Raw genomic sequence first — 23,658 nt, 5'->3', positions numbered from 1 at the left:
TTACACTTCACAAAGCACTTTCATATACAGCGGGGCTCGCTGAATTCTCACACCAGTCAGGAACCGCCTTTATTACCCCCACCAAAGAGCTGCAGTGACTTACCCAGGAGCCTAAGGGCAGACCCAGGACAGAACTGGGGTCTGCCTGGCTCCTAGGCCTGTTCTTCCCCCACACCCACCTCGCTGTGAGGGCAGGCTGGAGGGGGAGAGGCCATCATGTGCAGAAGCCCACAGATGTCCAAATACACCCACGGCTTTATTATTTCAGTAAACTCCAAAACCACATTTCCCGGAGCTGCAGGGACAGAGGCCCAGAGGCAATGAGGCAACACATGGCCGCTCCTTCCCCCAGGGCAGGTGTCCCTCTGTCCCAGGGCAGACAGGAGGGCACGCGGGAAGTCTGCAGGGATGCCCAGCAGGGAGAGGTGACACGGCACAGGTGGCCCGAGGCAGAGGGGTCCACGAGGCAGAGGGGTTCGTGAGGCAGAGACGTCCGCGCTGGCAGCTCACTTGAGGCGGTAGAGCACCTTGCGCTGCATACGGTGCTGGATCTCGCCCCGCCGCAGCATGAGTTGCAGGACCTTGTGGATGGCGTGCTCCGGGTACTTCTGCAGAGCACAGGGCTGGATGCAGGCGCGTGCCTCCCAGGGGAGCAGGCACTGCCTGCCAGGACCCCAGAATGCCTGCTAGCTGCCCACAGGGCCCTGCAGAGCCCAAGCACCCCTCTGCTCGATAGGACTTTACGTTCCCTCTCTTTTCATAATAAGAATGGATCTTTCCTCTTGAAAGATTAGACAAGAACCTTAGGGGGCAGTGAGCTTACGTTAATGGGGAGGAACAACTCAGGGAAGGAGGGTGAGAATGGCTGCACAACTCAAAGAATGTAATCAATGTCACTGAATTGTACATGTAGAAACTGCTGAACTGGTATATGCTTTGCTGAGTATATTCTCAATAACAAAATAAATAAAATTAAAAAAGAATGGGCCTTTCCTGCATGGCTACTAGGGACCAGGCACTTCTAAGTCTTTACGTGCTCATTCCATCCTCACAGCAACCTTATGCAGCTGGTACTAGGATTTGCCCCATTTTACAGGGGAGGAAACTGAGGTACAGAGAAGCTGAGTCACTTGCTCAAGGTCACAGAGCAATTAAGTGGTAGAGCCAGGGCATCAATCAAGTCCACCTGACTCTAGAACCCAAGCTCTTGACATCCTAAAGCTCTCTGAGCCTTGGTCTGCTCACCAACAGAATGGGCATGAACACCCATGACGCTGTTTTAAGGATCAGCACAAGCTGATGTAGACAAAAGGGAGCCGAGACCAGAAGCCAGGATGGCCCCTGTGATTTCAAAGACGATGACAAGTTCCCCACAGCATCTCCCCACTAAGGATCAACAGCACCCTCCCCACAAGCTCATCCTCCTGGTTCTCACCTCCCACACTTCCCCCCTCCAGCCCCCGCAGGAAAGCCAGGTGATGGGGGAAGGGATAGATGGGAAGAGACAGATGGGGAGGCCCGGGTGTTGTTCTGCCAGGACCCTGCTACCTCTCCTCCCTCCCACCCTTCATGGGATAGAAAAAATGCCCCACCCCTAATTGAAACAGTCCTTAGGAGAGGTAAAATAGCAGGCCTGGGACACAGAGGAGATAGGTATACACAGGTGTGCAGCTGCCCCACCTCCTACCACCCCCACCCCCACCCCGGGCCTGTCTGCTGAGCAGACACTGGTGCTGGGTGGGTGGGGGGTGACCAGGCCTTTGGAGCCCACAGCAGACCCCCTCCACCAGTGCCTGGCCCCAGGAGGCCCACCCCCAAGAGGCTCACCCCAAGAAGGCCCAGCCCCAGGAGACCCACCTGCTTGGTGAAGTCCTGGATGATGCTGTGCTCCGACACCTGGGAGCCAATGGCAAAGCGGCGCTTGAGCTGCTTCTCGATGCGGCTCAGCATCTCCTGGTCCTCTTGGCTGGTGAAGCCCTCCACCCCTACAGCAAGCGAGATGGGGGTCAGGGTCAGGGTGCCGGGCCCTTGGTGTACACACAGTGAGGAGCCCTCTAGCTCAAGGCAGAACACCCTGAGGCAGGCCCAGAAAAGGAAATCGGAGGAAGAGGGTCAGGTGCTGAGCGATGTGAGGACCTCTCTGAGCAGGTTAACCAGGGAACAAGGCAGGCATTTGGGGAAGAACGTTCCAGGCAGAGAGACCAGCAAGCGCAAGGACGATGAGGCAGGGGCACACCTGACTGCTTTGAAAAGCACCTCAGGGGGCCAGGGACGGGCCCGCAAAGTGGTAACAAGGGCCAGGTCCTCTAGGCTTGGAAACAGGTTCTGCCTTGATTCTGGCTAGATGAGGGGCCACTGGAAGGCTCTGAAGGAAGGATCTGGGCTGACTTTATTATAACAAGCCAGAAAAATCTTCCAATTATAGCACGTGGATTACAGCCAGCAGAACAGGCCACAGGGACTGAGGGACCACTTCCTGAGGGAGAAGATCCCCAGATGGTGCTGGAGGGGGCCTTCAGTGACCCAGGGAGGGCAGGCTCTGTGGGGACATCTGTGAAGTGCCCCAAGTACCCCTCGGCAAGCAGGGGCTCATGCTTCCTAACTGCTGACCTACCCTGCAGGCACCTTGGTGGTCCAGCTAAGGAGAGGGTGGGGCTGTGGTCAGGAAAGCCCCTGAGCAGGGGAAGGCAAAGTTCACTGCCCTGGGTGGAAATAAGGAGTCTGCAAGGCAACTGCCACACAGCCTGCAAGGCCCAACTCAACTATCCTGCTCCAAATCACTCCCACCCTCTGCACCCTCAGCACCCCAGAGAGCCCTCCTTCATCAAGTACCCTGTGACAGGAAGCCGGGGTGGGGGAGCGGGTGGAGAGACAAGCCTCCACCTACCCCGGCCACCTCCCTTACCTCCTCTCCCACTGCTCCCTGGCGTTCCCTGACCGTGACAAGCCTGCTTCCCCGAGGCTTGCACTTACCATTCCCTCTGCCTACGATGCTCTTCCCCCAGGGAGCCACACGGAATTTCACTTTTCACTTCACGCAGGTCCCTGCTTAACGTCCCTTCTTGACAGGTCACCCCTGACCCGCCCACAGGCAACACCCCCCCAGTCCTTCCCCAGCAGGCCTGACCTGGCTGTCGTTCTCCCACTGCACTTTCCACCACCTTGTCTTATATGTTTCTTTCCTGCCTGTCACTTCCCCACGGAAATGAGAGCTCCACGAAGGCAGGGACTTTGTGATCCGCTCACATTTATATTCACAGGTGGAACCCGCCCAGCGGCTCCACAGGACAAAGACCTGGCCATCTATTCCTGTAAAGAATTACAGCCTAGAAAAACCCTATGGGGCAGCTCTACTCTGTCCCACAGGGTCACTACAGTCAGAATTGACTCAATGGCACCTAATAACATATACCCAGCACTGAGAACAGTGCCCGGCAAATACTAAATGCCCAGTAGGTATCTGCTGGGGGAACAAATGAATGTATCCAGGAAAGCCTGCCCATAGCCAGGTCTCAGGGAAGGCCTGCTGAAAGGCTGACGCCCAAGGGGCAGTGTGACTATGGTGAGAAAACACAGGCCTGGGGACCGAGACCTGCATCCTAGCTAAGGGACTGGTGACCTTGGGCACCATGGAAAGGCCTCTTTGAACATCCACTTCCACCCAGCCTGAACCCCAGGGGCAGCTGTAGAATAAATGGGGGAAGCTTTCTGGACACACTGAAAAGGTTACGAGTTCAACACAGGAGGGCTGACTGTTGTTCTTAACCGATGATTAAAAATGATTAACGAACTGTGTTCACGACTCTGGAGAAGAATCGCTTCTTCCCACCTTGGTCCTCCACGGGGAGGGGGAGAAAACAGGGAGAGCAGCTCATTGCCAGAAGGAAGCTCAGAGCAGTGCAGAGAAGCAACACACACCCAGGCCCCACCACGTCCAGGCTCAGCTCATGCAGCTTAGCTCCGGGGACCCACGAGACCAGGTGGGCTGTGTCCCCAGCAACTGCTCACCTGACAGGGTGCCGGACAAGGCAGCATCCAGCGTGGACACCTGAAAAAGCCTCAGGGCCTCTTCCACGTCTGCCTCGGTGGCGAAGGGCTGCAGCTTCATTTTGCTGAGGGCCTCGGCAATGCGCACAATGGCCTCCAGCTGCCTGCACGGAGTGACGGGATGCTCAGAGCCTCAGCAGCTCACCCCTCCTCTGCCCCACCCAACCTCAGGAGGTGCTGACCCAAGGGAGAAAGACTATTGTGGAGGCTGCTAGCTGTCCCCCTAATCCACTCCCCTTCCCTCTGTAGTAACGGAACCCTAATTTCTATTCCAGCCCACGCTGCCCAGCTAAGATTTCCAGCTTCTCTTGCAGCTAGGTGTGTCTGTGTGACTAAGTTGTAGTTAGTAAGCTCTAACTCCAAGCATCAAGTAGGAATTCCAGGAAGTGTCCTTAAAAGGTGAACCATCTCCCTCCTGTCCTGCTGCCTGGAATGTCCATCAGTCCAGCCCTGGACCACCGACCTCCAGACCTTTATATGTAAGACAGAAATAAACTTCCAATTTATTTAGGCTACACTTTGTGAGGTTTCCATTACGTACAGCCAAATCACTTCTAACTAACCAGTGCGGAAGACAAGATTCAAACCAGGTGGGTCCAAGCTCTTAACCACTCCACTCTGTAAACTCCTAAGAATGGGGAGAGCTAGGAACTAAGAAAACTGCCCTGGGCCCTCTCACCACAGTGATGGGGTTACTCGCCTGTCCACCCCAGCACTGCCCTGGGCCCTCTCACCACAGTGATGGGGTCACTCGCCCATCCACCCCAGTGCTGCCCTTGGCCACTCACCACAGTGATGGAGTCACTCGCCTGTCTACCCCAGTACTTCCCTGGACCTTCTCACCACAGCCATGAGGTCACTCACTTGTCCACCCACCATTGCCCTGGGCCCTCTCACCACAATGATGAGGTCACTCGCCCATCCACCCCAGCGCTGCCCTAGACCCTCTCACCACAGTGATGGGGTCACTAGCCCTTCCACCTATCACTGCCCCAGGTCCACTCACCCCACAGTGATGGGGGTCACTCTCCCGTCCACCCCGGCACCACCCTGGGTCCACTCACCACACAGTGATGAGGTCACTTGCACGTCCACCCCAGCGCTGCCCCAGATCCACTCATCACAGTGATGGGGTCACTGGCTCATTCACCCCAGCACTGCCCTGGGCCCTCTCACCACAATAACAGGGGTCACTTGCCTGTCCACCCCAGCACCACCCTGGGTTTGCTCACCACAGAGTGATGAGATCACTTGTGCGTCCACCCCAGTGCTGCCCCAGGTCTGCTCATCAGTGATGGGGTTACTCGCCCATCCACCCCAGCGCTGCCCTGGGCCCTCTCACCAGTGATGCGGTCCCTAGCCCCTCCACCTGGCACCGCCCCCGGGTCCGCTCACCGCACTGTGATGGGGATGCTGGAGCGGCGGTCGCTGTCCCTCTCGTGCTGACGGGCTCCGCTCCGCATGATGATATACCGATTCTTCAGCTTCTCGGCGGCCTCTGCTGACAGCCGGGGACCACACCTCCTGCAGGGCAGTGGAGAGCGGCTGGTTTGAGGCCAGGAGGGAATCCTGGGGCACCCACCCTGTCCCCAGCCCTGGTCCGGCTTGTAGACATGCCTTCCCACACGCCCCAGCGGCCTCCTCACACGGCCTGGCCACCACCACGTGGAACAGAGTTAACTGAAATCTGGGCTGTGGGCAGGTATCACAGGGATCAACGTCAGGAGAGAACAGCAGGTGGAAGAAAGCAAGTGACAGCTCCAGGAGGTGAAAACTACCCCCTTCCTTGTTGTGGGATGCTGCATGGTATTTTGCCAGGAGGCGGGCACTGTTCCCTGCCCCCCAGTGTCTAACAAAGGACACGTCATGGGTCTGAAGCAGTGTCAGAGGCCACCCCTACACAAGTGAGGATGTGATGCACTGGTGATCCCAAGAGGCTGGGTGGTGGCTGGTGATGTGGGGCAGCAAGCAGGGCAAGGTCTTCCTGGAGGCTGGGCGGCAGGGACATGCAGGTCTGATCAGCATCTCCCCCCATCCTCCTGGCCAACTGACCATCATGGATTTAGGGGAAGCCTTAACTCGTCTGGAGCCCCGGTGGCGCGGTGGTTAAGAGCTGCCCAAAAGGTCAACAACCATTCCTTGGAAGCCCTGTGGGACAGTTCTACTATGTCCTATACAGTCACTGTGAGTTGGAATCAACTCAACAGCAATGGGTTTTTTTTTTTTTTTTTAAAGTTAATCTAAGAATGAGGAGATGAGCCCAGAGGGAGAGAGAAACCTCCCCAAGGCCACTCAGGAACTTGGAGTAGAATCCAGAGCTCTCTGACGTGCACAAGCCTGTGAGGACTGGGCCATAAAGAGTGCAGAACCTTGACAAAGACCCAGGAACTGCAAGGCCACTGCACCGCCATTCGCTCCAGCCGAACTGGGGAGGAGTCAGGGACCTGCCCAGCTGTAGCATTTCAGCTGCTCACTGGAGGGACACTTGAAGGCCCCTTGACCCTCAGGTTTTAATTCCATCAAAGATAAATGAGGTGTTATAGGTTAAGATCTTAGTGTAGTGGTTAAAACCACAGCCTCTAGAGGCAGACACCTGGGTTCAAATCCTGGCTCCTCCTACATGTGACCATGGGCAAATTTAATCTTTCTTTACCTCAGCTTCCCCACCTGTAAAACTGAATAACAGTGTAGCTATTTTGTAGATATTGGGGAAGGGTTAAAGTTTATGTAAGGAGCCCTGGTGGTGCAGTGCTTAAGAGCTCGATTACTAACCGAAAGGTTGGCAGTTCAAATCCACCAGCCGCTCCTTGGAAACTCTATGGGGCAGTTCTACTATCCTATAGGGTCCCTATGAGTCGGAATTGACTTGATGGCAACAGGTTTGGTTTTTTTTGGTGGCACAGTGGTTAAGCACTCAGCTGCAAACTGAAAGGTCGGCAGTTCAAACCCACCAGCCTCTCTGTGGAAGAAAGATGTGGCAGTCTGCTTCCACAAAGATTACAGCCTTGGAAACCTTACAGGGCGGTCCATTCTGTCCTACAGGGTCGCTATGTATTGGGATCTACTTGATGGCAACAGGATGCAAGTTAAAAAATGCTCAGAATGATGCCTGGCAAAGTTAAGTACTGGGTGAGCGTTCACCGTTAACATACTCTTACTGAGAGTCTGTGAGGATAATAACAGAGCTGCAGCTACCACTGACCAAATAACTACCTACCTGGTACAGGACTATGCCAAGCACTTACTCATCATCTTGTGCCATCCTCACAAAACCCCAGGGAACATCAAGCTGGGGAAACAGGCTCAGAAAGGTCAACTGACTTGCTCAAGGACACGAAGCCACCCATGCCCACGACCACCACAATGCCCTCCCTGCACATCGAAGTCAAGGGGATCTTCCAGACCACCTAAATCCTACCCCCTCGATGGGGAAACTGAGGCCAAGAGCCAATGTGACCTGGACAGGCTGAGGAGGAGCAGAGCAGATTCAGCGAAGCTAAACCTAAGAAGCGGCATCGTCTCAGGCGTCCTGTGAGGATCAGGGACACTAGGCAGCTCCATCCTGTGGGCCCGAGCCCAGGACTCACGCTCGGCAGTAGGCGATGAACTTCTTCAGCGTGGCCAGGTCAATCTCGCCTTCCACGGTCTGTGTCTGTGTCAATGCGCTCACATGCAGAGTGATGACATGTTTGGCCAGCATCTGTGGGCCAGAGGGACACTGGGTCAGCCCAAAGGACTTCCCGAGCCTGGGTCCCAACAGGGGTAGGGATGGCACAGCTGATGGAGCTGGGGACCCAGTATCATAGAGCCAGGAAGGGCATTCGGACCTCAGGGATGTATCTCCTGCTGGCTCACACCAGTGCCCTTCTGAAAAGAGCACCTGGATTTCCCTTCAGAGAGATCCTAGCACTCTTGCTCCTCCTGGCCCAGTCCTGTGGCTCAGGCGGGGCTCCGCCCAACCACTCACAGGGAAGCGGGCATACAGCCAGGCCCAGCCAATGAGAACCACAGTTGCTGCTTCAGGGTGGGGCATCTGATCTGATATGAGCCAATGAAAGTCCAACATGGGATTTTTGCTACAACTAATGGAAGACAGGAAGTCCCTCTTTCGTTGGGGGGTGTCAAACTGATAAGACAAAATCCAGGAGCTTCCAGGGGCCATCTTAGCCACTATAGGTGAGAGGCTGCCTGAGAACAAAGCCTTCACCAAGGAAAGCAAAGCCCAGAGACTGTGGCAGGAGGATGCCTGACAATGCTGTTTGAGAACCCGGATCCAGCTGGGCTTGAAGCCAGCACACCACTGGTCCTGTCAATTACATAAGCCATTAAGTTCTTTGCTTTCAGAAATTTATCAGAGACTGCAGCTCTGTTACTTGTAACCAAATGTCCTTATCATCAAGTTCACCTCTTCCTTTTCGCCTATAAGGAACTGAGGCCTGAATCACGAGCACACCTCTCAGGGCAGAGCCAGGTCAGACTCCCAGGTACTCTCCACTTCAAGGCTGTATCTGATGGCTCGGGACCTCCCAAGGCCCAGGCCTCACTGGCCCTCTTCCAGAGCCGAGAGCTCCCTGCAGCCACCCACCCCACCCTGGACGCACCATGTCCCTCTCCTCATTGTGCTCGTCCTTGACGATGAAGATCATGTCAAAGCGGGACAGGATGGTGGGCATGAAGTCGATATTATCCTCCCCTTTCGTCTCATCCCAGCGGCCGAACACCGAGTTGGCAGCAGCCAGGACAGAGCAGCGGGAGTTCAAGGTGGTGGTGATCCCAGCCTAAGGGAGACAGAGGAGATGACAGAGACCCTGGGACATGTCACCTCCTCCCCCAGATTCTAGACCTGCGGCCGCCAGCAGAGGCCTGGGCCAACCCGTTCCAGCCCCGCACGGCCCCTGAGCACAGCTGGGCCAGCTTGGGCCAGGCAGAGGGGGCTTGCCGGGAGGACCGCTCACCTTGGCAATGGAGATGGTCTGCTGCTCCATGGCTTCGTGGATTGCCACGCGGTCATCTTCTCGCATCTGAGTGGGAAAGAGAAATGTCTATCAGACACACCCAGATGAGGAAGATAGGGCAGCAACGGCAGCAAGAACACCAACCCAATCATTCCTGAGCCTCCACTCCCTGCTAGGCCAGTGCCAGAAACTGCGTCATCTCTAATCATGGTGACAATTGCATGGGCTTGGCTCTCCTCTCTCCACTCTCCAGATGTGGACACTGAGGCTGGGAGAGGTTAAGCAACTTCCTACCATTACCCTATGGTGACCAGCAGCCTCTGGAGCCAGGTCAGAGGTTCTTTCTGCTGTCCAGGCACAGGAGGACACACATCCCAGGCCCACACCCACTGGGTGCCACCTCACCTTGTCAAACTCATCAATGCAGACGACCCCACCGTCAGCCAGGACCATGGCTCCGCCCTCCATGATGAAGTTCCGGGACGAGGGATCCCTCATCACCGAGGCTGTGAGGCCGGCTGCACTGCTGCCTTTCCCAGACGTGTACACCTGGGCAAGGGGACAACAAAGACGTCAGGGCCCAATACCAGCTTCACTCTTTCACCCCAGTGGGTCAAGGGCTCTCAAAGTTAAGGCTCGTTCAAGGTCACAGAACAGAGCTCAGGGCTCCCACTCCATGTTCCTCCTTCTGGAATGGGGAAGCCGCAGTGGCATTGAGTCTGGCCTAGGTGTACTCCCGGGGCATTCTCTCCAGAACCTCACTGGAGCCTCACCACAGCCCTGGGAAGGGGCCAGAGGGACCTGGCTCACAGAGGAGCAAATGGAGGCCCACAGAAGAGAAGAGACGCTCTTCATGTTGGACTCAGAGCTGTGGGGGGGCCCTCCTGACTCCTACCAAAGGCTTCCCCCACACTGAGTCCCTTGTCACCTCCATACAGACCTGCGCTGTCCAGTGGTCACCACAGGGGGCACTTGAATGTGGGAGAACAAACCTGAGGTGTGCTCTAGTGCGAGGCACACCCAGATTTCAAGGGCTTAGTGCCAACATAAAAGTGTACTAATTAATGTTTTTTTTTTTTTTTTTTTTAATACTGAACTACATGTTGAAATGATAACATTCTGGATACATTGGATAAAGTAGAATAAATTATTAAAACTATTTTCACTTGTTTCTTTTTATATGCTTACTGATGCTACCAGAAAATTATAAATCACCTACGTGGCTCGCACAGTTCACACGACACTGCAATTGGATAATGCTGGCCGAGAAAACCCAACATACTTCACGCCCAAAAACTCCCCGCATCCGCACAGCCCTGTTCCACTGACAAAGGTAGTCACCTCCTCACCCTCTGCTGGTCCTCCCAGACCACTGTCAATGCACCAGAGGACATGGGTGAGCAGACATTTGGGTTCAAATCCCCATTCCAGTACTTACTAGCTGCAGGACCTTGGGCGAGACACTTAACTATACTGTGCCTCAGTTTCCTTTTCCTCTTCCATGAATTGGTGGTAACAGCACCTACCTCATAGAGTTGAGGTAAGCATTACATGAGTACATATACGTAAAGCACTTAGAGCCGTGTCTGGCCCATTATTTGGACTATTATTACTATTAATATTATTTAGCAGATGGATAAACTGAGGCACAAAGTGACTAGGGGACTTGCTCGAGGTCCACAGCTGATTCCTGGCCAGACTGAAAATCAAACCCTGTCCCAACTCTCAGTCCAGTGCTCCTGCCCCAAACCTACACACACCAGTGGTTTCCTTCTTCTCTCCTCTCTGCCATCCTGACAGCAGCCAGGAGCAATGTAAAAGCCAGCCCACCATGGATGTCCCAGGACCCAGTGGTCTTGCCCTACAGCCAGGCTTCCTCCCTGTGGGGACAGCAAGGTAGAGAGAAGGGCTGTCCTGGGCCACTCACCCCGATGGGAGAACACTTCTCCACAAACTTCAGAAGCTGAGACTTGGCCGTCCCAGGGTCCCCCAGCATCAACAGGTTGATGTCTCCTCGGCGAGTGAGTCCGTCAGGGAGCCTGGGGGAGCATGGTTAGACGGACAAGGTGACAATCTATCCAGGGGCAGAGACTCACGCTGGTCGCTGACCTGTCTTGGGGTTCAGGGCAGGCAGGAAAGCAGGGGAGAGCAGGGGCTCTGGTTGAGACCCACGTTCACATCCAGCTGTCATCTGCCAGCCGTGGTAAGCCTCACCTAAAGATGGGGCAGGATAAAACCTACCTTGCAGAGGAGGGCGGGTCAAAGGGAACGGCACTCGTGGCTGTGCCCGGACACATGCAGTGGGGACACACAGTGGACACGCAGTGGGCAAACGCAGTGGACACACAGTGAACACAGTGGGCACACACAGTGAACATACAGTGAACACATAGTGGGCACACATAGTGAACACAGTGGACACACGATAGGTACACACAGTGGACCCACAGTAAACACACACAGTAGGCACACACTGGACACACAGTGAACATCTCTCTCAGGGAGAAAGAAAGGGGGCACCACGGCAGGCCGTGCCAGCAGAGTGGAATGGGCACTAGCGCAGGTTTCCAGCCCCACATGTGACTTCAAACAAGTCCCTTTAGCTGCCCGTGCCTCAGTTTCCTCATCTATAAAACAGGTTTAACAGCTTTTGCACGGCGTGGCTGTGAAAACTGACTGGGTTTCAGACATGGAAAGCACTTAAAAGAACGCCTGGCACGTAATCCGAACTCAGTTAACGTTTTTATAAAACAGAAACAGTCACTGTGGCGTCAACGCCAACTCACGGCACCCACATGTGTGACCTCACGGCACCCCACGTGTGTCACCTCACAGCACCCCGTGTGTGTCCCCTCACGGCACCCCCACGTGTGTCACGGGGTTTCCAGTGGCTGAATTTTGGAAGCAGATCACCAGGACCTTCTTCCAAGGCACTTCTGGGCAGACTCAACCCTCCAACCTTTTGTTCAGCAGCCAAGTGTGTTAACCATTTGCACCACCCAGGCACTCACAGTAAACGTCAGCTCTTAATAATAATAATCTTATTATTTTCTATGTTTCTATTTTTTTTTTTTTTTTTAAATTTCAAAAGCCCTTCTTCAGAGTTTCAAAAGGACGTGTGGCGGCCTGAGTGTCAGATTTTTCACCTGTTTAATTTACGGGGACACTCAGGTTCAGGGCGGTGCTGCCTCCCTGCCCAGGTCACACACTAAGTAAGGAGCATAAGTAAGGAGCATAGCAGAGACTTAATCCCCTAACCCTAAACTAGAGCTCTCCCCATTGCGCTTGCCGGGTTCCCGCACCCACCCTCCAGCCAGGGTGGTGAATTAGCCCCCGGCCAGCTGACAGCTAGACTGGGGCTGGGAAAGATCTGGGGGGAGGAGCATGGCCGAGGGCCCCAGGAAAAATGAAAAGAAAATTCAAGCCCTCATCATCTGGCAGCTGTCCTGAGGCCAAGTCGCCAGGCCCTGCCCAAGGCCCCAGTGGTCCATGGGCCCGGCTCCCTACCTCTTTCGAGAGCCCCCAAAGAGCAGGCAGGCGATGGCCTTCTTCATGTCCATGCCCCCGAAGATGGAGGGAGCAATGCTTTTGGAGATGACATCGTAGACGTTGGGCAGGGAGGCCAGGCGGCGGAACTCCTCCTCCTCCTGTGGGGTCACAGCCCCCGCAAAGCTGCGGCCTGGGTGGGCAGGAGAGGGAGGTGCGTGAGGGCTGTGAGGGGGACCCTCCTCCAGCCTACTCCCCTGCCTGGGCCCAGCTTGGAACCTCCCAGAGGGCAGAGCCTCAGGCTGATAAAGGCAGATGCCCCAGTTGGACCACTTAGCCCCGGCCTCTCGGGAGTGGGCCTGGTGTGTTCCAGAGCCCAGAGAGCAAGGGGAGAAGGGATGGGGGTCTGAGGTATAGACAGCCAGGTTGTGTAGGCCCTTGGGGACCGCCAGATGGCCTTTCATTTGACGGAGAGAAATGGGGCCCTTTCAGCCAAGGAGCGACATGATGTCTCTGGTTCTAAGGGCATTAATCACTCTGGCTGCTGTGCAGAAAAGAGGATATAGGGTCAAGGGCAGAGGCTGGGAGACAAGGGAGGAAGGCTGGCAACAATCCAGGGCCAAGATGGCAGCGGCCTGGGCCAGGATGGACGTGGTGAGGAGGTGAGGAGTAGTAGTCAGACCCTGAATGTATCTGAAGGTGGAGCCACCAGGTGTGCCAACAGGTGAGATGTGGGGATGATAAGGTGAGGGATGACGTTGAGGTTTTTTGCCTGATTAACTGGAAGGATGGAGTGGGCGTTAGCTGAGACGGGAAGACAGAGGAGCCAGCTTGATAGGGTGGGGGAATGAAGGAACTCTGCTCTGGACGCGTCAGGCTTGAGATGGCTCAAAGACATTGACGTAGACACGTCAACAGCTAGATAGGAGGGCCTGGGTATGGGGAGAAATCCAGCTGGAGACAGAAACCTATAACTACCAGCATTGGGGGGTTAAAAGCTGTGAGCCAAGATAAGCTACCAGGGAATGGGCACAGAGGTCTGTAAACTGAGTCTGGGGACCCTCCCCTCCAAATCAACTCACTGCACCCAGCACGGACATAAACCTGGAAAACCTTGCAGTGCCTCCCCACAGCCCCCAGGTAAAAGCACGAGTCCTCACCTTGGCATTCAAGGCCCTTTACATGGCCCCAGTCCCTGCACCCACTCAGCACCCATGCCAGGCCAGGGGCTTCACCCATTCAAGCCACCCCTCTTCCTCCTGGAAGATCCTCTCCTCCACGTCCTGCTGTCCTTCAAACCCAGCCCCCACGCCCCCTTCCCATGAGGCTCCTGTCGCTCTCATTTCTCCCACCTGCTCTAGCACTGGCTGGAATCACCACTGACACCACTTCTCCCTGCACTGTCCCCTGGCAGGTTCACTGCCATCGTCTCAGTTCTGCAGCTGGTACCTGAGCTCCCGCCATCTGGAACCCACGTTTCCCTCTCATGCCTCTCCTGTGGGAATGATCAGCAATTCCCCACTAGTTTGTCTTCAGTCCTTCAGCCTTGGTCCTGCATTTAGGCAAGCACCCTCAGGCCAGGGCCCACAGCATGGACTGACAGGTGGATGCTACAGGGAGACAAGCTCTTGCTTAACATAAAGATGAACATTCTAGCAGCACGAGCAATGTAAGGATGTCCTGGGCTACCTCATGAGATCACAAGCTACCTGTGAAGGTAGGTGGGCAAGCGCAGCCTCTGCAGGGCTGAGCCAGGACCCCAAAGCCGACTCACCAGAGCCATCAGTGTCCACCTGGATGCCCAGGACCCGGATGTAGGAGCTCCGGATGCCCACGCCCACCCTATCATAGCCCCTCCTGGAGGTCAGGCCAAACTTCTTGATGGAGTAGATGCCCATGATGGTGACTCTGTTCCCGGGGACGACCTTGTCACACAGGTACCTGAGAGAATGATGACAGGGGAGGAAAGAGAAAAGGTGAGAGCCTGGTGGGGGCAGGAGCCCGTGATTCACTGACCCCCATCACGCTCACAGCACACCTGAGCATCTCTGCTTGACCCACCTCTAGCCCGTGGGGCCCAGAGAAAGGGTCCCTCTGTCCTTCATCACAACCCACCCTATCCTTAGATGGCTCATTGCTTAGAGAACAGCATTAACGATCCCCGGTTAGGGTGGCAGTCGGACAGGAAGGCAGGTGATGGCCTGCCCCTCCAGCTGCCTTCTCGAGCTCCTGTGTTATGTTGGCGGGGCTTCGGGGGAAGGCTCAGTGCTGCTACTCACAGCCCTTCAGAAGCCCCCATCTCCATGCTGTCTGCTGTCAGGCTTGTCACATGGCTCCCTGTGGCCATCTCAGGAGAAGCCTTCTGCCTCATTCTATCCCAGCCTCCTGGCCTGGGCCACTCACATTGCTGCCACTTCCTGGCTCCATGAGCTCAGCCAAGTCAACCTGTCTCTGAGTTTTCACTCTCTCGACAAAATAAAATGTTAAAACGTGATCCCTTTCAGCCAGAGCCAGTGTAGCATGGAGGGGACATTTGGACCTGCAATGCACTCTGCAAAATTAGTAGCTGTGTGACCTCAAAGAAGTCACTGGGCCTCTCTGGGCCTGTTTCTGCATCTCTAAGATGGGGGACAGTAAAGTGATCTGACCTGCCTCTACTGCTGTGGGATCAGGGGAAGTAACAGATACCACGGTGCTTTATAAACCATAGAGTCACAGCTCCATGGGGGATCTTTGCTGCCATTTGTAACATTCTATGAGCCTCCAACGCCTCTCTTCTTATACCACGTCTTAAACTTTCTATCACATGCCTCTTGGAGAACAATCTATTACATACTGATTACTACTGTCTAATAACCTAATACATAATTTAAGAAATACTTAATCTGTGCCCAGAATCGTGCGTTTGACGCCCGTTTTCCATTTTAAATATCACAGCAGAGATAGAGCATATCCCCGCTCTGCTGATGAGGAATCTGAGTCCGGCAGACTCGTGTAACTCACCCACTGATGAAAGCTATGGACCAGCTCCTCAGAAAAATTCACATGCACAGAACAATGGCATGCAACTTCAGGGTGGCGAAGCCCGGGTAAGAGGCTGACTCAGCGCTCTCCGAGCCTTCCTCCCAGGTTTCTAAGCCCCCTCTGCAACTTACTCAGGAAACCCAAGGGCAAAATCTTAACAGAAAGCCTTGGGGAACAGATGTGGAGTGGGGGATGCCCAGCTGGGAAGAGGCTTTCAAGCTGGTTATCTAGCTATGCCACCCTGGGCCTGTTAGAACACTTCTCAGGGCCTCCCAGTCCCAAGACGGCTGGAAAGGTACTTCTACAGGGGCTCTGGAAAGCAAGAGATGTAGGCTCAAAACCCAGCTCCTCCACTCACTAAGCCAGTTAGCCTCTCAAAGCTACATCTCCTCATCTGCAAAATGGGGGCTAAGATGCCCCCTGAGGGTTACCGGAAGGCGAGAGGAAACATACGGAAAGCACCAGGCACAGCACAATTGCTCAGAAACTAGCCATCACCTCTTCCCTTTCTCCTCCCTACAACCCACCACACTCCAGAGGACCCACAAGTGAACCACCTCAGTGTGTGGCTCAGAGACGTGTGTGGCTCAGGGATGCGCCCAGCCCTGCCTGCCCCACCTGTCACAGTACAGCTGCATGTGTCTGGGCATCTCGCCGTGGGGCACCGCATCAGGCAACTCCTGCAGCTTCAGGGTCTGGAAGTCCACACATTTGCACTTGTCGGGCATGATGAAGTAGGGGTCCAGAGGGCACTTGGGGCGCCCAGCCTGATCCCTGCATGGGGAGGGGTCAGAGCTCAGTCACCACGAATCAGCAACAAGATGTGACCAGCAACAACTGAAGGGGTACCCAGGATGAGCTAGGAAAGGCCCTAAATGGAGGGCTGCTCTATGGTAGCCAAGTGACAAGTTAGGAGTTGGGAGACCCTCTGGAGCCTGACTTTCGCTCTGAGCGGCGGAAGACAAGCCACAATCCAGTCCCCTCAGGGGGCCCCAGGGTCCCCACTGGGAAACCAAACCAAACTCACTGCTGTTGAGTTGATCCTGACTCATAGTGACCCTTGTGACAGAGAAGAACTGCCCCACAGGGTTTCCAAAGCTGTAAATCTTTACAGAAGCCAACTGCCGCATCTTTCTCCCCGAGAGCGGCTGGTGGGTTCAAACCAACAACCTTGTGGTTAGCAGCCGAGCACTTAACAACTGTGCTACCAGAGGCTAGTTTATCAATGACCTTACTAACCCCCCACGAAAACTCCAAGATCTTTTCCAGTGAGATTCTAAACACCTCTAGACCATTCTCAGGCCTCTGTCTAAAATTCTAGCCATTATTCAACAAATCTTATAGCAAAGCACCTACTATGTGCCAGGTATTACTCTAGGTGCAAAAGACCAACAGTGCGCAAAACACCCCTGCTCTTCTAGAGTTTAAGTTCTAGTCAGGGGAGACAGAAAAAGCTAACAAGGAAATGAACACATGACGACAGGCAGTGCTAGGCGCTCTGAAGAAAAGTAGGCAGGTACGAAGAGAGCAGCCAGGTATGTGTGCACCTGAATAACATGGCGGGTCAGGTGCGGCGCCTCTTACGAGGTGACATTGAGGAGGAACCTGAAGGGAGAAGTGAGAATACAGACTGTGGAAGTCTGAGGAAGAATATTCCGGGCAGAGAAAACAGCAAGCTCAAGACGCCGAGACCGGCGTGTGCTTGGCGTGTTCAGGGAGCAGTCGGGAGGCCATGCGGCTGGGGCCCAGTGAGGAGGAGGAGTGCCAGGCAAGGTGGGAAGGAGCTGGGGGCAGACAGGGCCAAAAGAGGACTTGACTGTGGGTGAGATGGGAAATGACTGAATCACTTGCAATTTAGAAGGGTCACGCTGGCTGCTGGGTGGAGGACGGATGGCGGGGAACAAAGATGGACGCAGGGGGACCAGGCGGTCACTGCATTGTTCCAGTGAGTGACAACAACAGCATGGAACAGGGCAGGTGAGCCAAAGGTGGTAAGAAATGGTCCCATCCTCTACACACATTTGATGGAAGAGCCAAAAGGATGGTTTAGATGCAAGATGGGGGGAAAACATTGTGATTTGGGTCTGAACACATGAAAAGATGGTGTTTTGTTTAGCGGGGGGAGATGCAGGAGGGACAGGTCTGGGGACGGGATGGCAATTTAGCTCCATTTGGGCCACATTCAAGTCTGTAATGCCCATTAGACACCCACATTGGACGTCTGCAGGCTGCTGGACAGACCAGCATGGTGGTCAGTGGAGATACCCATGCATAGCCTCCACACATCAGCCGTCCGTAAAGCCTGCGATCACAGAGGGGTGAGTGTAGAAATACAACCGCAGGGCTGAGCCCTGGGACACTGCAATGCCTAGGTCAGGAAACTGAGGAGGAACGGGCAGAGGGGACCAAGACTCTGTAGCACAAACACAGTCACAGGCACAGGCAACGCAACAGTGAGCAAGCATGGCTGGGATCATGCGGCAGGCTGGATGTGGTCAGCAGCCGGCTTGCTGACTGCTATAGAAGATTCCAGATAGACAAATCCCCCTGGCATCCTTTTCCCTCTCAACCCTGGGTTCCCAGCACAGGTTGTCTGGGCATCCCGGTAGGAGCTGAACTCACCAATGTAGAGGGACACCATGCCCCATTCATAACCCCGGGCACCACGGCACGCCCCCCTCCCCAACGCTTCCCAGGGGACCACTAATAAGCTGCTACTGGTGGTGCTCTGACGCCCCTTCCAGCCACACAGACTGCCCAAGGCCCACTCACGTGTTGCACTTCCTGGGCAGGGCGTAGCCCTCCAGGCCCGGCCGCATGGCGATGTTGGTGATGGTGTTGCGGCAGCTGCGGCACTGGATAGAGATGCGGGTGGCCTTGGCCCGGACTGCAGAGGCCGCAATGACAATGCCGGGGATCTTCACCAGGTGCGACATCGTGTCCGACTGCAACAGAGCCACGAGGAGGGATGTTAGTTAAAGGGAGCTGGGGTGGTGACAGTAGAACAGCATGATGAACGTATGTCATGTCAGCGAGCTGCATCTGTGAAGACTGCTGAAATGACAAATGATTTGTTACCTATATATTGATCACAATTTTTAAAAATTATTTTAAAAAAGGAGGCAGGGTCAGAGAGCATCTGAAACCTGCTGGGAAGTGTCCTGGGCCAGGAGATGGGGGGCACAGAGCTGCAGGGAGGGCCACAGCTCTTCCTTTCAGCTGAAAACCTGTTTGCTGAGCGTCCACCCAGTGGACCCAGTTCAGTGCCAGGCTGCCCTCAACACGGGGTTCACAGGAGCCTCAGGCATGATCCTTGCTTTTAAGGACTTCACATCATGTCAGGTGTCACCTCCTCAAAGGAGCATTCCCTATCTTTTCCAGAGAGGCCTCCACGCTTTCTCTCAACACCCTTTTTCTTTTTTTTAATTGTGCTTTAAGTGAGAGTTCACAGCTTTAGTCTCTCATACAAAAATTTATACACACATTGTTATGTGACCCTAGTTGCTATCCCTATAATGTGACAGCACACTCCCCTTTCCACCTCAGATTTCCTGCGTCCATTCAACCAGCTCCTGTTCCCCTCTGCCTTCTCATCTCACCTCCAGACAGGAGCTGCCCACTTAGTCTAAAGTGTCTACTTGAGCTAAGAAGCACATTCCTCACCAGTATCATTTTATGTCTTATAGTCCTGTCTAACCTTTGTCTGAAGAGCTGACTTCAGGAATGGTTTTAGTTCTGGGTTAATGGAGAGTCCTGGGGCCATGTCTTCTGGGGTTCTTCCAGTCTCAGTCAGACCATTAAGTCTGGTCCTTTTATCAGACTTTGAGTTCTGCACCCCACTTTTTTCCTCTTCTGTCAGGAACCCTCTGTTGCATTCCCTGTCAGGGTGGTCATTGGTGATAGCAGGGCACCATCTAGTTCTTCTGGTCTCCGGCTGATGGGGTCTCTGGTTTATATAGCCCTTTCTGTTTCTTGGGCTAATGTTTTCCTTATGTCTTCAGTGTTCTTCATTCTCCTTCATGCTCCAGGTGGGTTGGGACCAACCGATGCATCTGAGGTGGCCACTTGCTAGTTTTAAGACCCCAAGCACCACTCACCAAACTGGGATGCAGAACATTTTAATAAACTTTGTTATGCCAATTGACCTAGATGTCCCCCGAAACCATGGTCCCTAGATGCCTGCCCCTGCTACGCTGTCCCTTGAAGTCTCATCACCCTCTTGATTTCTTTCCTTGAGTTTACAACCACGTAACCTTCTATCACGTATAATGTTGACTGGCATGCTCCGTCTCCCCCACTGGATGTAAGCTCCTCAAGGACGGGAGTGTGTCCATTCAGTCTGTCACTGTTTCTCCAGGACCTAACACAATGCCTGGCCCACAGGAGGGGCTCGGTAAACATTTGTCCCGTGAGTTGGTTTTACAGAGGAGGAAACCAGCTCAAAAAGGTGGAGTGACTTGGCAGGCTCACACAGCTGGTGCCCAGGCCTGCCCCTCTCCACCATGCACTGGCTGCCACCACCCTCAGACCGGCCCCTAGGTGGACCCACCTTCAGGCTGCGAATGCTGAACGGGCTGGCGTCCGACCTAAGCATGACCTGGATGTCCTGGAGCACCTCCTCGCCGGTGGGCCGGGGCCGGGTCACCTCATCAGCCACCTCCTTGGCAGCTTCCTCTAACTAGAGAAGAGGAAGGGGACAGGCTGTTGTGATGGGGCAGGGCCAGCCCTGGAAGGCTCAGGGATGGGGGCCCACTCACCAGTTGCAAGTGCTCGGCTGGCTGCTTGTACAAGTAGTCAGCTAGGTCCTCATCAAAGCTGGCCAGATCCTCCATCTCCACTTCAATCCAGTACTCGCCCAGGTTGTAATGCCGCTTGAGCTCATCCCTATAGCGGGCGGGTGCGCAGGAGGGAAACCAACGCTGGCTGAGGGGTGCCTGCACATCTACATCTCCTGCAGCGCGGCCACCACCGCGCCCTCCCCTTCCCAAGCCAAGCAAACAGCTCACTACAAGGTGCTGCAGAGGCTCCCCGGTGCTGACAGAGGAGTCCTCCAAAGAAAGTTCCACGGGAGCGCCCGCAAGATAAAGGACGTTTAAATGCTCGAAGACGGGGTTCCGCACAGGTCAGCTTGGCAGACACTCACTGCAAACTTTCACTGCATGACTCCTTGGAAACTTTAACTCACTCCTGGAAACTAACCTCAAACTTGGAGACTCCCTGGCAGCAGGGACCTTGACTGTCTTGTCAACCACTAGACACTCTTTTTACAGAGCATCAGACAGAACTGTTCCAAGAACACATTTTGGGGACCACTGACCTATGCACAGCCTGCTCCCCAGCCTCATCTCAGGACCCATTCTCTTCTACTTTGTCCAGTAGCCATATCAAACCGTCAGCCGGTCTCTGAAAGTCCCTTGTGTAACAGGCCACCCTTCCTTGTATAACAGGCCATCCATGCAATCACTCCTCCCTGGAATGCCTTCCACTCCCGAAACTCCTCCCTCAGCTCAACTGTCAAGTCAGACTTCAGCTCCTTCCTCTGCCTTCCACTCTTCCACTGAGGCAATTATCACCTTGTAATTTATTTGTGGGTCTCTAAGCCTCACCTTGCTGACTTAGTAGCCTCTTCAGGGCAAGCAGTGTCTTTCCATTTTTGTATCTCAGTGCTTAGCACTGTACCCTACACGTTGCAGGTGATCAGTGTTAGCTGGTCTGGCTATAAATGGAGGCAGGAATGGCTATACCCACTTTACTGATTAAGAAACTGAGGCCCAGAGAGACAGTCACTTGCAAGTCACTCAGTTAAGAACTGGTCGGGTTCAATCCAGGGCCTGACTTTAACAAACTCAAGTTCTCTGCATTTTATGGTCTCCAGATAGTAGCTTGGCCTACCAGAATTCAACAAGACACCATTGGCTTTTACAATGAATGAAAGGCAGGGATTTGTCCATTGTCCAGCTTGTTCCATGCTGTGGCCCAGCACCTGGGACAGCACCCAGCACACAGCAGGTGCTCAATCAATACACAAGCAGTTCCCGGGTTATATAAGAGATCTGGGTTACCAGTGAGATTCATTCCTAAGTGTGTCTTTAGAAATTTGCAGTTAAGTCAGAACTCAGAGCTAGGACAGGCTGGAAATGGCACATGGCATTCCCTTCCCCCTGAGGCCTAGGTCCTCTGGGTCCTCTGCGTGGTTATTACTTAGCCTTACTTTAGTGCAAGAAAAGGCTTGAAGTCCTTTCAAGGAATTAAAAACTGCACGTGCAGCAAATGAAGGTGATTGTGATAAAGAATTCATTGAGGAGGGGCTGGTTCAGTCGTTTTAAACTGAGAGCAAAGTGATGTAACATTAAAGGCCCAGTACAGTTGTCCTGAGTCAGACATTCTCAGTCAGACGTTCATAACCCAGAGACTTACTGTAAGTTTCAAGACTGAATGAATGAATGCATGAATGAGTGAAGGGAACCCTAGCTGTCATCTTCACCATTTACACCCATGGACAACTTGAGCTTACAAGGTATCACAGACACTACCTGGAAGAACATAAGAAGCACTTGAACAAGGAACAAGACCTGTCTCTGTCCAAGCAGCCCTAGCTGGGTTGTTAGTGGCCCATTCGACACACCCCAAAATTAACTTCAGTTATAAAACAGATAAAACCATATGCTCTGGGGGCCAGGGGAGTGGAAAACGCGCTGTGACCCGGGTGATTCGGCTCTCTGGTCCTGTTTCCAACCTCTGCTCAGGCTGTCTAGGACACTAATGGGCTCTAAGTGAAGTGTGGCCAAACATGGTCTGCCCCACCCCCAGCTCTACAGCAGAGGGGCTGAAGGTGCATCTCTGCTCCAGTCCCTCTCAGTGCCCACCTGTATTTGAAGGTGAGGCCGGTGCGGTCGGTGCCCACTCGGTACTGTCGCAGGAACTCCCTGAAGCGCTTCTGGAGCTGAGACTTGCGGGCCTGCCCCTCATCGGCCCCGGGGTCCCCCCCGAAGCTGTCGCTGTAGAAAATGCCAGGGTCGTCGAAGCCCGACATGACTGCACCTGGCAGGGGAATAAAGAGCTAAGGCGGGCTGGGAGCAGTGCGCGGCATTTTCTCCCCTCCGACGCCAGGGTCCTCTGCTCGGAACCAGAAGCAGGGATGTCCCGGCAATGAGTGGGGGTGAGGGTGGCCCCAGTTCCCCTCCCGGAGGCCACCTCCACTGAGACCCAAAGTGCAGATGCCAGGGGACCTCCGTGGGGTCGGCTGCCTAGTCCCACCGGCCTCACCTCTCCCTCCCCGAGCTCCACGGGCTCCGGGAGACAGGAACCTCCTTGCTCCCCGCCGGGTTTCGCGGGAAAAGCGGGACGGCGCGCTCAGACGCCGCGGCCGCTGAGTCCTTATTGGTTCGCCGGAGCCCTGCGGCCAGCGATTGGGCCACTGTGCGACCCGTGATCAAACCCCGGACCTCCCAGCCCCGCCTCCCGCCGGAGAGGATTGGCTGTGGGGCATATGACGTCAGTTCTAGCCTTCTTCCGGGCTCCATTTTCTGTGGGAGGAGCAATTGATTTGGCGCGAAACTTCTGACTCGGAAGGAAGAGGCCGCGGTAGTGGTGGCAGCGCGGGTGGGGCGGGTGCAAAGATGGCGGACGGGCCAGTTTTCAGGGGACGGGATGAGTGCGGGCTGCCGGTAGAAGTGCTGAAAGCTGTTTCGTGTACTTTTCCTGAGATTTTTAAAAAGCCCTGGTGGCACAATGGTAAATCACTGAACTGCTAACTGAAAATTTGGCGGCTGTAACCCACCCAAGTGGCACTGCGGGAGAAAGGTCTGGCGACCCGCTCCTGTAAAGATTATAGCTAAGAAAACCATATAGGGCAGTTCTTCTCTGTCACATGGGGTCACTATGAGTGGGAATCAACTTAATGGCATGCAACAATAAGAAAATGACCCCTTTCGGAACCGTGGGGTGAAAGAAGTAGCTTAGAAATTAGAGGGTCAAATTGCCCCATTTTGTAATGACAGACTCAGGCCCAGAGAGGCGAACCCTTGCCAGAGTGCGATCCAGCGCTCTGTGGTTCTGAGGAGCCCACGGCCCTGTGGCCGGTGGATGGGAGAGGCAGCATTGGAACGCAGTCGCCTGCATCCCTGCTTCGTGTGCTTTCCACCCT

General features: G+C 54.5%; 1 protein-coding gene across 1 annotated transcript; it reads right to left on the bottom strand.

The window, feature by feature from the left end:
• Positions 1-237: 237 nt before the first annotated feature.
• Positions 238-22,880, bottom strand: MCM5 (minichromosome maintenance complex component 5). The gene is made up of 17 exons (XM_049884295.1): positions 22,779-22,880; positions 22,379-22,553; positions 20,270-20,396; positions 20,062-20,190; positions 18,285-18,457; positions 16,131-16,286; positions 14,263-14,429; positions 12,510-12,681; positions 10,930-11,041; positions 9,408-9,551; positions 9,003-9,068; positions 8,649-8,825; positions 7,635-7,747; positions 5,443-5,571; positions 4,009-4,151; positions 1,858-1,985; positions 238-608 (listed from the first exon to the last, which is right to left on the bottom strand). The coding sequence occupies exons 2-17, from the start codon at positions 22,543-22,545 to the stop codon at positions 507-509; spliced, it is 2,205 nt and encodes a 734-aa protein (XP_049740252.1). The 5' UTR covers positions 22,546-22,553; positions 22,779-22,880; the 3' UTR covers positions 238-506.
• Positions 22,881-23,658: the final 778 nt, after the last annotated feature.

The sequence above is a fragment of the Elephas maximus genome, chromosome 4, assembly GCF_024166365.1.
Source record: "Elephas maximus indicus isolate mEleMax1 chromosome 4, mEleMax1 primary haplotype, whole genome shotgun sequence".
NCBI lineage: Eukaryota > Metazoa > Chordata > Mammalia > Proboscidea > Elephantidae > Elephas > Elephas maximus.
Note: the sequence above shows the minus strand (reverse complement) of the source record. Positions and strands in the feature narration are given on the sequence as shown.

Coding starts and splice junctions, on each gene's coding strand:
- MCM5 (XM_049884295.1), bottom strand. CDS start 22,545: ATGTCGGGCTTCGACGACCCTGGCATTTTCTACAGCGACAGCTTCGGG. Junction 1,986..4,008: donor CTTGTCCGGCACCCTGTCAG/GTGAGCAGTTGC, acceptor CGCTTGCTGTAG/GGGTGGAGGGCTTCACCAGC. Junction 609..1,857: donor TCCAGGACTTCACCAAGCAG/GTGGGTCTCCTG, acceptor TGTGCTCTGCAG/AAGTACCCGGAGCACGCCAT.